Raw genomic sequence first — 15,940 nt, forward strand, 5'->3', positions numbered from 1 at the left:
AAATGATGCCTTTTATTTGTTTGAAGCGTCACATGGGCTAATATTTGGCCAAACAAATTAGAAACATTAGAAACAAAGTTAGATTTTGCAGAATAATCGGCATACCTTCATTTGCATTATGTGTTTGATTTATACACAGAGAAGAATAACCATTCATTCATGGTTTCAATAAAACAACAAATAATATCCTAAATATGTTATCAAACAATAACAAATTTAACCACACAAAACCAAAGTTAAACCATATACGGGTGGACAATGGTAGAATATGCCAACACTGATTTGTTGGTAGTAGGGAAATTTCCTGTCCAGAGACTCAAACGTTGCATTATTAGTAGTGATATCTACTGCATTTTAAACTCTCTAAATTGTATTGGAACCTAAGTTGTTTTTGATGCTCTGATATTTCTTTGTCAAAGCTTTCTCAGAGAACATGTAAGCTGGCAACATTGTATCTGATTTGTTGGTAGTAGGGAAATATCTTGCCTTCAGATTATAAGGTTGCATTTTTAATATTGATTTGCTAGCAATTTAAAAATCTCTAAACTATGGTAGAGTATATGTTGCTTTTGATGCCCTGCTATTTCTTTGTCGAAGTGTTTTTCAGAGGAAATGTACACTGTTGAAATTGTTTCTGTTTTGTGGGTTGCAGGATAATATCTTTTCTTGAGACCACAATGTTTTCATCTTTAGTAGTGATTTCTATGTGCTTTGACAGGTGAAAAAATGTCAGAGATAAACCGCATAAGGGCACATTTGCTGAAGAAGTTGGATGTTATAATTGAAGGTTTGCAGGTAGTTTCTTTAATTTAGATTTGAGGAACTAAATTCCTCCATATGGTGCTTTTATCATTTGTGTGAATCTTCAAGTCCTGCCTATGTGTATTTTATTTGTATGAAAGATCCATTTCTGGATTAAGGTCATGATGGAAATTTCTTCTATCCAAACATTTTAGTAGCTTTCGCTAAAAAGAGAAGGAAGAAGAGAATTCTTTTATTCATCATTGCTGAGGAAAATATGGTGTTTTGTACTGGTAGATTACAAATATGCTACAACTTTAGCCGATATGACAGAAATATTATACTGATTTTGCTAAATCTGGGATTGTTTTGATTAAAAGTTGAAAGAACCTATATTCAACATATAGATTAGGAGGAAGAAGATAAAACACTACTCATGAGTTTGGACATTGGTGTCATTGGTTCATTCATTTATTACCTAGTGACTTGTAACAGGAGTTCATCCATATTAAAAGCAGGAAATGGCAGATGAAAATTATAAATAATGTATCTAGGCTTCTGCTATACTTTGAATAATAGATCCTGTTTTGTTCAGTTGGGGCTTCATCCTCAATTTGCCGTTGAACAATAATATTAAGTTGCTACGTGTTTACATTAGAGGTTCTAAGTCCCCAGATTAAATATACTAGTCTGTTTTATTCTGACTAGCTTGATATTTTATGGAATAAACTATAAAATATTTCATCATATCATTTTCAGCACAATTAACAATTTTTTATAATTAGCGTTACCATGGTGCACTATTTTGTAACATTTTTATACAAGTGTTTCTGCTGTGCATTTGCAACAATTTTATACAATTGATGTTTTTGGGGTAAATTTACATGAAGATGAACCCCAAAATAAAATCATAATGTTTTTAATCATCCATATTTGATATGATATTTAGCAAGCCTTTGTTTATGTTTGATGCAGGTTGTTGCAAAGGGCTTGTTCCAGTATGCTGAAATTAATTTGTCAGTTGCTCAGGTTCTCAGCTGAAACATTTGATGTCTTGTTTGGTGTTGACCTCAAATATACTATATCTCTCTATTTTCATGTTTCAAACATGCTAGAATGTTCAATGATGTCAAGAAATTATCTTATTGTCTTCTACAAACTAGCGCATCTGACAAAAGGCTTTGGCATGCTAGATACATTAACTAACCAATAACCAAATGTGACTCGATTCTCGGGTATGCAGGATGAATAAGTGACCAGTAGATCTATGATTTTTAGTCGTTTTTTTTTGAAATTAGGAATTAATTTTCTTTTATGTTGAACTTGATGCTTGCTTCTGTCATTTAAATATTGCTTTCATTACTATATTTGAATGCTACAGCATAAGAATTCCTTCACACATACTTACAGCATGTATTTACTTACCTGGTGAGTTATATGTCTGTAAGTAGATATCAGCCCATGCACACATGTTTTTAGTTGCTTATATGTCAGAGTATTAATTATGAATTACTGTCAATGTTTAATTATATAAGACGTGTGCTATGAAACATAGATGAATTGGAATAACCAATGAAAATTCAAGGTAATATAGTATAACTTACATTTCAAAATGCACGACTGAGTATCTAAGGGATAACCTATTATCTTGAGAAAAGAAACCCTTTATTTGAAAATAAGCAGTAGAGCCATTTCACTTATATTTCTAAGGAATTGGCCAGGATGATTAGTGGTAGATACATGATAAGATATAACCACACGGGCTAAGTGTATTCTGTTAAATATAGATACACTGGTGAAGATATTATTTTGGAGACTAGCAGCTTTCTATAGAACATTCCACTTGTAGCTAGTGTATCTCTTTCAACTAGTCCTTTCTTTTGGAGACGGATATAAATCGTAGATCTCATTTCTTTCTCCTTCCATATTTTCCCAAGGAAAGCATCACATTATTCTCCTAACTAAAACACCAAAATCCAAGGGCAATCATATTCAAGCTTCCCCTTCTCAAAGGAAGATGCATATTCCCATGGAGGATCCAACCTCTCTTTACCCCTCACTTGGGGTGCTCTCATCAAGAGGGAGAAACTATTCCATCAACCCTTCCCAACATAACAATAACACAAGAAATAACATAAAAATGATAAAGAAGGGATGTAATGTCCACTTTTCAGGAGTGAGTGTTGGAGAAGACTGTTAACTTATTTAATACTTGAAGGTTAATTTAGATGTTGGTAAGGGATTATTTAATTAATTAAATTAACCTGTCTCATGTTTTTATTTTATGGACAACTTTGTTTTGATTAATAATTTTTATAAAAGTATCTAAAATTTAAAAGGGCCCAATTTATAAGAAATGAAGGAAAGTTCTTGAAGCTTGAAAAGAGGATTTAAAAGGGAGTTGCAAAGGAAGATTGGACATCTTATGGGACATTTCATTTATTATTGTGAAGTTTGGCCTCTTTGTTCTATTAGAAACTGTAGTAAAAAAAAACCCTAAGGGTTGTGGGCTTCAAAAAGATTTCTGCTTAATGTTTAGCCCAATGGAGAGTTGGATCCAAATAAGATCCACAACTGTGCTGAATGTGTGTGTGAGGAGTAAGAGGCTGAACTCAATAAATGCATTTCTCTAGATTCAACAAGTGCAAAAGTAACAAATTTACAGGAAAATTATGCTTTTGCAAAGTTCAAGCTTACAATGTGCTAGTTGCCACTTTATAGAATTCAAATATTAAATGTTGGCCACCATTATATCTGTGGATGCTTAAAGGATGTTTTATTAATGATTTCATAAATCAAAAGCAGCCTCAACTATCATAGCTAAAGCTACAACAACCATAGCATTTTGTAGGAAAAAAGTGGTGTTTTGTATTATAGATGTGTGGAGACCAAAAGAGGAATAAAAAAGAGTCGCCATATTTCATAAAGACCATAAACTTTGTGATGACCTTCATATTCTACATTTTTGCCCACATTATAATCTAGAAACTTAGTGACTATTATCTGAATTGGCATGGGCTCGACTATAAAACTCTAGGAGAGTTGAAGGGAAACAAGAAAGTTGGTCACTTTAGATGAAGTCATGAGAACTAGTAAGATGTTTGTCGAGTTTCCAACATTTGATGATCAAGGGAAGTTGATTCCTCAACTCGAAATCATTGTGAATGTGAGGTAAAAAAAAAAGCTTAATAACAAAGTAAATCTGGAATATTTAATGAAGTGGAAGTAATTGCCCATCAAATATGCCATGTGGAAAGGAATTGAGATCTTTGATCATTCAAACTCGATATTAATTGAGGGCAAACAATATCCAGGATAGGAGGACTATCATGTATCGCCGTAGCTGTCAAAGGGCTTATTTCTCCCTCTAAAATGGTGTGTGCATGTGTGTAATTAAAATGTTTTGGGGTTGACTCCAAAATTCATATTTTAGTTTGGCCTCAATAAATTTTCAAAATTTTGTTTTTGGAACCAAGGTAGGGTGTTAGCCTAGGCCTCATGATGCACATATCACTTGAGGCATTTCTATTTGAGGAGTTTTTAGTTGATCACTAGAAGGGAGAGTTTGGCTAATTTATCCAATGTTTGGAGCTTGGAGGATGAAAACCTTGTTTAGTTAGAAAGGTTGGATGAAACCTATTTCATTATTTCTTTAACTTGTTCTTGCTCAGTAATCCTAAGTTATCCTAGCTATTTCTTGATAAAAAATTGCTCGTTGTGTGAAGACCACAGGGGATATCAAGGTGGCACTAGATGTTGGTTGTGGAGATTCCTTCATATAGTCCAAAACGTACCAACCATTCATTCATATTGAGCACTGTGAAAGGAGCTGAGGTGCAAACTATAGTGACCGGTAACAAATTGCAAAGAATCATGTCATATTCCAACTTGATATTACAACACTGTCATTCCAAGTGCTTGAAAGAGAGATATCAGATGGGTATTGGCCTATCAAACCCAAATCACTACAAGTAAATATCCTACATCAAAATGAACAATGGAGAGTCTATTGCATCTTATTTTTTAAGAATCTCAAATTTAAAAGATCAACTGGTGACTATTGGAAATCAAGTGGATGACAAAGAACTTTGTATTATAGCACTAAAAGGATTACCCTTATCTTGGGAAACTTTTATTCATAGACTAAGCTCTTGCCGTGAATTCCAAAATTTGAGCAACTTAAAAATGAATATACTCTAGATTAATTTCAAGAGGAATCAGTTTAAATCAGGAGGGAGATATTCAAGCCCTCCAAGTCAATACGAACATTAAAGGAAAGAAAGGTAAATTCAAATGAAAAAGAAAGGAATTTAACAAAACATACAGGAAAAGGGATTGGTCAATAGTACAATGCTTCAAATGTGACAAATTTGGTCATACTCATAACATTTGTCCGTAACGAAAGAAAATTCAAGCAGCATTAGCAGAAGTCAAAGATGAAAAGGATGAAAAATTTGCATTATACTTGGCTCTCTCAAGTGTACTCAACAACAAAAATACATAGATAATAGACAGTGGAGCATCTCGTCATATCATAGGTTTTAGAGACAAATTTGAAAGCTTTGAAGGGTACTCCTCTGAAGAAGTGACTATTGGGGATAATTCTACACGTCCGGTAAAAGGCATCGGATTGTGTTCAATCCAACTGAAAACATGTATCAATCTTCAACTAAAGAATGTTTTGTTTGTACTTGGTATAAAAAGAAATTTGGTCTCCATCTCTATCCTTGCAGACCAAGGGTATCAAATCGCATTCCAAGAGGATAAAGTATTATCTTGGCCAAAGAACTCCAACATTAAGAATGCTATATCCATCGGATTTAGAGATGGAAGTTTGTACAAACTTTGTAACCATCAAAATTTAGCCCTAAATTATGAAATCTCAAATACTAATGAAATCTGGCATAGAAAGCTTGGTCACCTTCATTTTCGTGCATTATCATCCATAGAAAAAATAGTAACTGGGTTACCTAGTCTAAAACCTGATCATTCTGGTATTTGCAAAGGATGTGCCTTAGGTAAAAACTAAAAACATAAAAGGGCCCTTTCCCAAAAATGAATACAAATCCAAATTTGTACTAGAACTCATTCATACTAACTTATGTGGTCCTATGTCTGTACCTTCCTTAAGCGGATGTCTATACTATGTAATTTATATGAATGACTTTTCTTGGAAAAGTTGGATTTACTTCCTTAAACTTAAAGAATCAACCAAAATATTATCCAAATTGAAAAAAATTAAAGCTCTAGTTGAAAACCAATTTGGAAAGAAAATCAAAATCCTAAGATCAAACAATGGGGGAGAATACATTTTAAGAAATTTTAAAGATTTTTGCATCTTTTTTGGGATTAAGAGGGAGTTATCTGTACCATATAATCCCCAACAGAATGGAGTCACAGAAAGGAAAACCAGATCTATTATTGAATCTACCAGAGCTATGGTGCATGATCAAAACCTTCACACCTCTTATGAGCTGAAGCTTCTAACATTGCAATTTATATCCAAAATCGATGCCCTCATTCAATATTGGAAAATACAACTCCTAAAGAAGTATTTACTGGCAACAAACCAAACTTAAGTCATCTAAGAATATTTGGGTGTCCTGTATATATTCACATTCCTAAAGAAACGAGAACTAAACTAAAACCATCCGGAAAGAAGGGCATATTTGTCGGATACAGTGAATCATCCGAAGGTTACAAGATTTACGTCCCTGGACAAAGAACTATTGAAATCAGTAGAGATGTAAAATTTGAAGAAGACATTACTTTTAACCTCTCCAAAAACATTGATGAATCATACTCAGAACTAACTAATGAATTAGATGAGGATCCTCCAGTAAAGAATGAGAGGGAGATTGATATTTGAAGTCTTTCACCTCCAAGCCTCAATACAGAAAATACTGAAAACTCTTAACAATAAAAAGAGACCACTTTGGGCAAGAAAAATGATAAAAGAAAATCAAATAGAACCTGATGAAGTATCAGAGAAAACAAGAGAACAAGGAACCATTCATGCTATGTTGCACAAATTTCTGAACTCATCAAAATAGAACTTGCAAATGTCCAAGAAGCATTATCATGTCAACCTTGGAAAGATGCAATGATTGAAGAATATCAATCCATACTAAAAAATGATGTATGGGATGTTGTACCCAGACCTAAAGATAAATCAGTTGTCTCCTCTAAATGGCTATTCAAAATCAAGCATGCACCAAATGGTAGTATTGAAAAATACAAAGCCAGATTTGTAGCTCGTGGATTTTCACAAAAGGAAGGAATAGATTATGAAGAAACTTTTGCTTTAGTCGCTCGTTACACTTTTGTCAAAACCATCATAGCCATTCCAGCATCCAAAGGATGGAAGATACATCAAATGGATGTTAAAACTGCATTTCTAAACGGTGTAATTGAAGAAGAAGTATACATCGACAACCAAAAGGATTTATCACCTAAGACAAAAATTCTTATGTATGTAAACTGAAGAAAGCACTATATGGTCTTAAATGAGCTCCCAAGGCATGGTACGAAGGGATAGACAACTACCTTTCAAAATTAGGATATTCCAAAATTGAAGCTGTTCCAAATATATATTTCAAAATAGTTGATGGTGATATGAGATTCTTGTACCGTATGTTGATGATTTACTAATAATAGGTGAAGAACATCTTATAGAAAAATGCAAACAAGATTTGGCAGTAGAGTTTGACATGAAAGACCTAGGGCTTCTTCATTATTTTCTAGGTCTAGAAGTATGGGAAAAGAAGAACTACATCTTTTTAAATCAAGAAAAATACACTGTTGACATTTTGACTAAGTTTGGGATGATGGACTGCAAACTCTCAACTACCTCTATGGAAGCAAATCTACATAAATTGAAGAATGACAGATTTGAATCAGAACCCATTGATCCCACTCACTACTGACAAATTATCAGATCACTGATGTACTTGGTGAACACTTGTCTTGATATCTGTTATGCAACCAATTCCTTAAGTCAATTCATGTGTAAGTCGAAGAAGATCCATCTCATTGCAGCCAAGCACATTTTACGATACTTATGTGGTACAATTGGTACAGGCCCCAAATATGATCAAGTTGAGATTAATATTCATGGATATTCAGATTCTGATTGGGCAAGAAGCTCTACTGATCGTAAGAGTACTACAAGATGTTGTCTCAGTCTCGGTTCAACAATGATCTCTTGGTTTAGTAGAAAACAATCATCAGTCGCTTTAAGTTCTACTAAGGTAGAATACATAGCCTCTTCCATGGGAGGTAGAGAAGCAATATGGTTAAGAAAGTTGCTAGTTGGATTGTTCGGGAAACCATTGAAGCCTACAGTCATCCACTATGACAATCAAAGTTGCATCAAATTATCAGTGAATTTAGTTTTTCATAATTGATCTAAGCATATTGAAATACCTTATCATTATATTAGAGATATGGTAGATCGAGATGTTCTTAACCTAGAATACATACAAATGAACAGAAAACTGATGTGCTCACTAAACCTCTTTCCAAACCCAAATTAGAATATTTCAGAGGTAAACTTGGTATGCTTCAATTATGATTGCAAACATTGAAATCAGATCTCAGTTTTTTTGAAATATATATGTAAATACATTTTGATTAAAATGTTACTATCTCATAGTTGCATATGATATGTAATGAAAAATGATGATCTTTCATCGGCATATATAAACATAAGGTAACCGTTGTAAGGTGTTGATCTTACAATTGGTAGACTTATTGTTATGACGAGATTATATTATTGTTCCAGATAACCAGAAGTCATAATAACGAATGTATTATGATCGGACTTCATTAAGTTGTTGTCTCAGAGTGCCGAAGATCATAATACTCATCATGATAGAGTTCATGACATTGTGATTTTGGTTATCTGATGAACTACTTTAGACCACTGTTTCCAAGTAGTGAAAATCAGATAACCTATTCTCCTTAACCTAGAATACATACAAATGAACAAACAGCTGATGTGCTTACTAAACCTCTTTCCAAGCCCAAATTGGAATATTTCAGAGTTAAACTTGGTATGCTTCAATTATGATTGTAAACATTGAAATCAGATCTCAGTTTTTTTGAAATATATATGTAAATACATTTTCATTAAAAAGTTACTATCTCATAGTTGCATATGATATATAATGAAAGATGATGATCTTCTATTGACATATATAAATAGAAGGTAACTATTGTAAGGTGTTGATCTTACAATTGGTAGACCTGTTGTCATGCGAGATTATATTATTGTTTCGGATAACCGGAAGTCATAATAACAAATGTATTATGATCAGACTTCATTAAGTTGTTGTGTTGGAGTGCTGGAGATAATAATACTCGTCACGATAGAGTTCATGACTTTGTGATTTTGGTTATCTGATGAACTACTTTAGACCACTGTTTCTAAATAGTGAAAATCAGATAACCTATTCTCCTGATAGGTATCATTAAAGAATACCAGTGCACATATCAAGAGAATATGAGAAAATTTTGTATCTCACTTCTCCCTCACTATGAGGGAGTGTTAAAGTGTAGCTTCAGTAGAAGTGAAGTACACTAAGTATATGATTTTGTGTTTCTCTCATATATATATATAAATGTTATCATTCCTATGTATTTCTGATATTATTCATATACTTAATATGTTTATATACCTCAGCAGTTCACACACACACACACGCACACACACACATAGATAGATATATATAAATGATATATTATATTGGCCTCTTAAAAGGACTATCAAATTACTTGTATCGGGCTTGAAATGCCTGTCTAAAACCAACAGCAATTAAGGATTAGTTAAGGATCAGTCAAGTAATATGAATCACACAGGGACATGACCCTAGGTGGCCTTTGGCCACATAGAGTCATGTCCCTACAGGGACATGCACTCCATATATATAATGGGATCAACTGCTGAGAAATATATCAATCAACGTGGCAATATACATTCTCCAGCAGCAATCTACATTTACTTGCAGTCTGATAAATATCCTTTCTACAGCAGCGATCTTCATACTGCTGCTCTAGTAATTAAAGGTATTCAGAAATCAGTACTTCAGATATATAAGAATCAGCTTTATATAAAGATTTGCTAAATCAGAAATCAGAACTCAAGTTTGCATACATATAAGGATCTGATTTATATCAGAACTCAGACTTTATATTTAGAGAAGTAAAATACAAATATACCTATTCTCTCTATCAGAAATCCTAGTACTTCTACAAATAGTAGGTTTGAGGTAAGATGCTTTGATGGTTTGGCTAGTTTTTGTAACTAATTCTAGTGGGATTTGTGCTCCAATAATGGATCTAATTTGAGGAAATAAGGCAGCCTCTCACAGTATTGAGGCTTCTGATAAAGTTTTTTAGAAGCTTAAGAAGATAACAAGAGATTGCCTTCACCTGATTTTATCAAGCTTTTAAAAGTTGAATGTGATGCTAGTGGGACTGTTATAGGTACGATTTTGATTCAAGATGGGAAGTCTATTGCTTATTTCAATACAAAGTTTAATGGTGCAAAGAAGAGGCATTCAATAGATGATCAAGAGTTCTATGCCATCATACAAGCTTTGAATAAATGGAGGCATTGCCTCATGCTTAAGGAGTTTGTATTGTTCACTGATAATTATGCTTTAGAGTTTATAAATAGTCAACAGAAGTTGAGTCAAAGACATGTCAAATGGATTGAATATTTACAATGTTTTAAGTTGAGCAAAAGACATGTCAAATGGATTGAATTATTGCAAAGTTTTACTTTTCTTATCAAGCATAAGAGTGGTCAATCTAATAAAATTTCAAACATTTAGGAGTTTGATCATGCAAGAGTCTCAAGTGAACATATTGGACTTTAATGTCTTAGAAAAGATGTACAAGGAAGATGTAGACTTTACGGAGATGAGAGTGCTCAATCTAATAAAATTTCAGATGTTTTGAGTAGGACTTTGATCATGTAGGAGTCTCAAGTGACCATATTGGGATTCAATGACTTACAGGAAATGTACAAGGAGGATGTAAACTTCAAGGAGGCATAAGAACTTATGAAGGATGCACAAATCCTCTAAAAAGTATAGAAGGCCTTGGGTGGATTTCATGATACAAGAAGGTTTATTGTTCAAGGGAAACCGACTTTGTATTCCAAGAAGCTCCATGAGAGAGAACCTGTTGAAGGAGAAACATATTGGCAGCTTGGCAGGGAATTTTGGACAAAACAGAACACTAGCTGTATTGAGTGCATGCTATTATTGGCCGGGCATGAGCAATGATGGTAAGAGGTTTGTAGAGGTGTAAATTGTGCCAATCTGACACAGTGAACAACCAAAATGCATTTGTATTAACCATTGCTAATTTCCAACATTCCATGGGATTCATTATGGACATTACTTGGTCCACCAAGAATCCAAAGGGGGCATGATTCAATCTTTGTCGTAGTCGATAGGTTTTCTAATATTCCCTTCTCATTCCATGCACAAAGACAAGTGATGCTACTAACATTGCCAACTTTTTTTCCAAAGAGTCAGTGAGATTATATAAACTTCTTGGGAGCATTGTCTTTAATAGAGACACTATATTTGTAGGACACTTTTGGAGAACTTTATGGAAGAGGGGAGACACTAATTTGAGTTTCAATTCAGCTTTCCATCCCCAAACTGATGGTCAAGTATAAGTAGTCAATATGAGCCTTGAAAACATCTTGAGAAGCTTTGTGAGTATGCATCCAAAACAATGGGATTTGGTGCTTGCAAACATAGAATTTGTATACAGTGACTCACCTAAAAGAAGTACGGGAATAAGTCCTTTTCAAATCATGTATGGTACATATCATATCCCAGAGCAGTTTATGAGCTAAGAAATTGGGGTAAAATGGAGTCAAGAAGTATTGATGGTGAAGAATTTGAGAGTGCAATGCAAGACTTGCATGAATAGCTGAAGAAAAAGCTTGAAGAGAACATCGTCATGTACAAGAAGAGAGCTGATTAGCAGAAGAAAGAGGTTAGTCTTAATTTTGGGAATCTTGTTCTTGCCCATCTTAAAGAGGGAAGGTTTCCAAAGGGTAAGTAGAACAAGATGAAAGTTCTGAAATTGGTCATTGTAGGGTTCTAAGGGGATTTTCTAGCAATTCATATGAGGTAGAATTCTTAATAGTCATTGGAGTTTCTCCTATCTTCAATGTTACAGATCTATACCCTTAAAAAATATTGGTAAACTTAGGAGTTAAGTTAGGGACTATGTTTAATGCTATGAAAGAAGTTGAATAATTTTTCAAATGCAGATTCCTCCCTTTAGCATTGATATCAAAGGGGGAGTGTGGTGCAGGAGCACCCACATAAAATATTTTGGACGTGATTTCTGCATGAAGAATTTGTCCCGATTTTGTCATTACGATAAGATCTTTTCTTGGGATTCGTACAAATCATTGTGGGGTCATTCTTCCCTATTCTATATTGATCTAGAGTATTCTGTAAGTTGTTCTTCCTATTTTGTAATAATCTAGAATGTTCCGTAGACCGTCTTAGCACGTATAAATAGAGTTTTTAGGTTTAGGGCAAGTTTTTGGATATGAAATTACAGGAAGAAGAAATCTATAGGAGAGCAAGTGTATATACTGTTCATTTGATGAATTAATTAGAAGAATATTACTATCTATCCCTTTCTAGTGCTGGTTCCTTTTGTTTTTGCTTCCGTTGAGTTTATCTTTGCATCATTTTTGGTATCAGAGCTTGGGGAAAGCTCCTAAGGCAATTAGATTTTATGTTTGGATCAAAGTCAGAAGCTGAAACATCAAACATGGTCACCAATGCTGAACTGGCAAAGAAGATGCAAGAACATGAGAAAATCAATAAGTGGTACATAGATGAATTTGAGAAGATGAAGGACCGGATGGAAAAGAGAGCAAAGGTTTCCTCAGAGCAAGAGGAAGAAGGGGAAGAAGAGGATGCCCCTGAGCAGGAGGTGGTTAACTTACCTGCAGACTAGAGATACTTCATAGAAGCCTTTGAAAGAGCTGGTAAGAAGGATGCCAAAGGTGACCTACCCATCTTCTCGGGAGAAATGGATGCTGATGTTGTTGTGGATTGGATAGAAGCCTTGAACAACCATTTTGAATGTGAAAATATATTAGAAAAGGACAAGGTAAAAATTGCCAAGTCAAAGTTGAAGGGACCAGCCCTCACTTGGTGGAATTTCACTCAAGGAGAAAGGGTCAAAGAAGGTAAGAATATGATAACTTCATGGGAAAGGATGTGTGCCAAGGTGAGAGAAACATACTTATCCAAGGATTATGAAATCCAACTTCATCGAAGTAGACAAAGTTTAAGACAAAAGGAGCTAGATGTCACTGCTTATATTGAAGAATTCCAAAAATTAAGCCTTAGGGCAAAGCAAAGTGAATGTGAAAGTTTAAAAGTTGCTAGATATCTCAATGGATTGAGGTTGAACATTCAAGAAGAACTTAATTTATTGTGTCCTGATATATTACAAAAGTGTTATCAACTAGCATTGAAGGTGGAAGCCAAATTGAAAAGAAGGCAAGAACAAAATAGTAGAGGAAGAGGAAGAAATCAAAGGGGAAGAGGAAATTTCCAAGGAAGAGGACAAAACCATGAAGATCATAAGGAGATAAAGCAAGGAACTAGTCAAAGCGAAGGGAATTTCAGAGGTAACTTCAGAGGTAGAAGAGATAGTTCAAGAGGTGGATTTGGTGGTAGAAGGGCAAGTCTGATTATTTGTTTCAATTGCAATAAGGAGGGATATTATGCATCTAGGTGTCTGGATAGAGCAAGTTCAAGTTCACAAGGTGAAAGAAGAACACATTTGGTACAAGATGATGAATACCGAGAGAAGGAGATGGCTGACTCAGATAGTGTACCTGAAAGAGGAGAAAGTTTAATGATGAAAAGAACACTTTTGAAAGTGCCTATTACCATGGAACCACCACAAAGGAAAACTATCTTTAGGATTGCTTGCAAATCTGGAGGTGAGGTATGTAAAGTCATTATTGACAAGGATCTACTGAGAATTTAGTTTCTCTTGAGATGTTTCAGAAGTTAAAACTTAGGAGGATACCTCATCCTTTTCCTTATAAGGTTTCATGGCTAACAAAGGGTCAACAAACTCTTGTAAATGAGCAAGCATGGGCTGATTTTCACATTGGAAAGTATAAGGACAGAATTTTGTGTGATATAGTTGACATGGATGCATGCCACCTATTATTTGGTAGGCCTTGGCAGTATGATTTGCAGGCACAACATGATGGAAAACTCAATATATACACCATCAAGAAGGATGGAAAGGTGATTAGATTGATTCCATTTTTTGATCATGAAGAAGTGGAAGAAAATAAAGAGAGGGAAGCCAAAATTATGATGGTTGATAAAAAGGAATTCTTACGGAACATGAAGGATGAACCTAAACCTTGTTTTCTTTTGCTGCCTAACCCATGACCACAAAAACCCGTTGGAAATGACAGAAAGGAGGCTGAAACAAAAAAGACAATTCCTAATGAAGTGAAAGAACTTTTGGATAAGTATGAAGGTTTGATTTTAGAAGGTACGCCAAAGTCTTTACCACCCATACGAGACATTAGTCATTGTATTGATTTCATTCCTTGAACTACTTTACCCAATAAGGCTGCATACAAGATGACACCTTAGCAAATGAGAAGATTACTAGACAAGTAAAGGAGTTACTCGATTCTGGCTTGATTACGAAAAGCTTAAGCCCATGTACTGTACCTGCTATTTTGGCACCCAAGAAGGAAGGAACCTGGAGGTTGTGCGTTGATTCTAGAGCCATTAATAAGATGACAATTAGATATAGGTTTCCAATGCCAAGAATTGAAGATTTGCTTGATTGTTTGGGAGGTGCAAAGTATTTCTCCAAGATTGACTTAAAAAGTGGGTACCATCAAATAAGGATAAGAGTTGGAGATGAGTGGAAGACATCATTCAAAACCAATGATGGATTATATGAATGGAAGGTAATGCCATTTGGACGCTCTAATGCTCCTAGGACCTTCATGAGACTTATGAATGAAATACTCAAAGATTTCAATAGGAAGTTCATCATAGCATATTTAGAGGACATTAATTTTCAGCAAGACAAAGGAAGAACACCTAGAGCACATTGACATGGTTTTGAGAAGACTTCATGAGGAGAAATTGGTAATAAATTTGGGAAAGTGTTTGTTTATTCAAGAGGAGTTGACATATCTTGGTTTTTTGATCTCCCAAGGTAGCTTGAAGATGAATAAAAATAAGGTAAGTGCTATACTATCCTGGCCACCCCCAAGAACAGTTGGAGATGTTAGAAGCTTTCATGGTCTTGCTACATTTTATAAGAAATTCATAAGAAATTTCAGTCATATATGTGCTCCTATGTTAGAAACTATTAAAGGAGGAAGGAAGTGTAAGTTTGCATGGAGTCAATCAGCAAATGAAGCTTTTGAATTGCTTAAGAAAAAGGTTAGTGAGCAGCCAATTCTTTCTTTACTTGATTTTAACAAAGTTTTCCAAGTAGAATGTGATGCTAGCAAGGTTGCTATAGGGGCAATTCTTAGTCAAGAAGGGAAACCAATGGCTTTCTCATGTGAAAAACACAACGAAGCCAAGCAGAAATGCTCTTCATATGACCTATAAATGTATGCATTGGTTCAAGCTCTCAAAAGGTGGAGACACTACTTGTTGCCAAACGAGTTTGTTGTGTATACCGATAACCAAGCACTTAGTTTTCTGAATAGCCAAGACAAATTAAGCCATAGGCACATGAAATGGGTGGAGTAGTTACAAGCCTATACCTTCACCATCAAGCATAAGAAGGGCATATCAAACAAGGTTGCTGATTGTCTTAGTGGAAGGAATCTGACTGTCTCCCAGATACAGCTAGAAAGTGTGGGAATTGAAGCACTCAATGACATGTATGTAGCATATCCAGATTTTGGCGACATCTACAAGGTATGTATGGAGTTTGGTGAAAGATACCATGTTGATTTTCTTGATTTTTTGATACAAGACAGACTTCTTTTCAAAGGAGGACAACTATGTGTACCTATGTGCTCTATGAGGACAAACATTATCAAAGAGAAGCATAGTGGACCAATGGGTGGACATTTTGGTTTAGATAAAACTTTAGAATTGGTTAGAAGGTACTGCTATTGGCCTAAACTTCAGACTGA

The 15,940-nt window shown here is 34.7% G+C and overlaps 1 protein-coding gene across 11 annotated transcripts in view; it reads left to right on the forward strand.

Moving 5' to 3' along the window:
* The window catches only part of LOC149551050 (uncharacterized), a 124,061-nt gene that overhangs the window by 53,384 nt on the left and 54,737 nt on the right, over window positions 1-15,940 (forward strand). For all 11 annotated transcript variants that reach the window (XR_016352662.1, XR_016352663.1, XR_016352664.1 and 8 more), the window contains 2 exons: window positions 719-795; window positions 1,717-1,770. Coding sequence is in view for 8 of the 11 variants with exons in the window: in XM_089786617.1 (XP_089642743.1) it covers window positions 719-795; window positions 1,717-1,770 (131 nt within the window). In the remaining 3 variants the exon portion in view is untranslated. The remainder of the gene's footprint in view (window positions 1-718; window positions 796-1,716; window positions 1,771-15,940) is intronic.

Source organism: Cupressus sempervirens, chromosome 6, assembly GCF_028749045.1.
Source record: "Cupressus sempervirens isolate cs-2001-9-10 chromosome 6, ASM2874904v1, whole genome shotgun sequence".
In the NCBI taxonomy this organism is placed as follows: domain Eukaryota; kingdom Viridiplantae; phylum Streptophyta; class Pinopsida; order Cupressales; family Cupressaceae; genus Cupressus; species Cupressus sempervirens.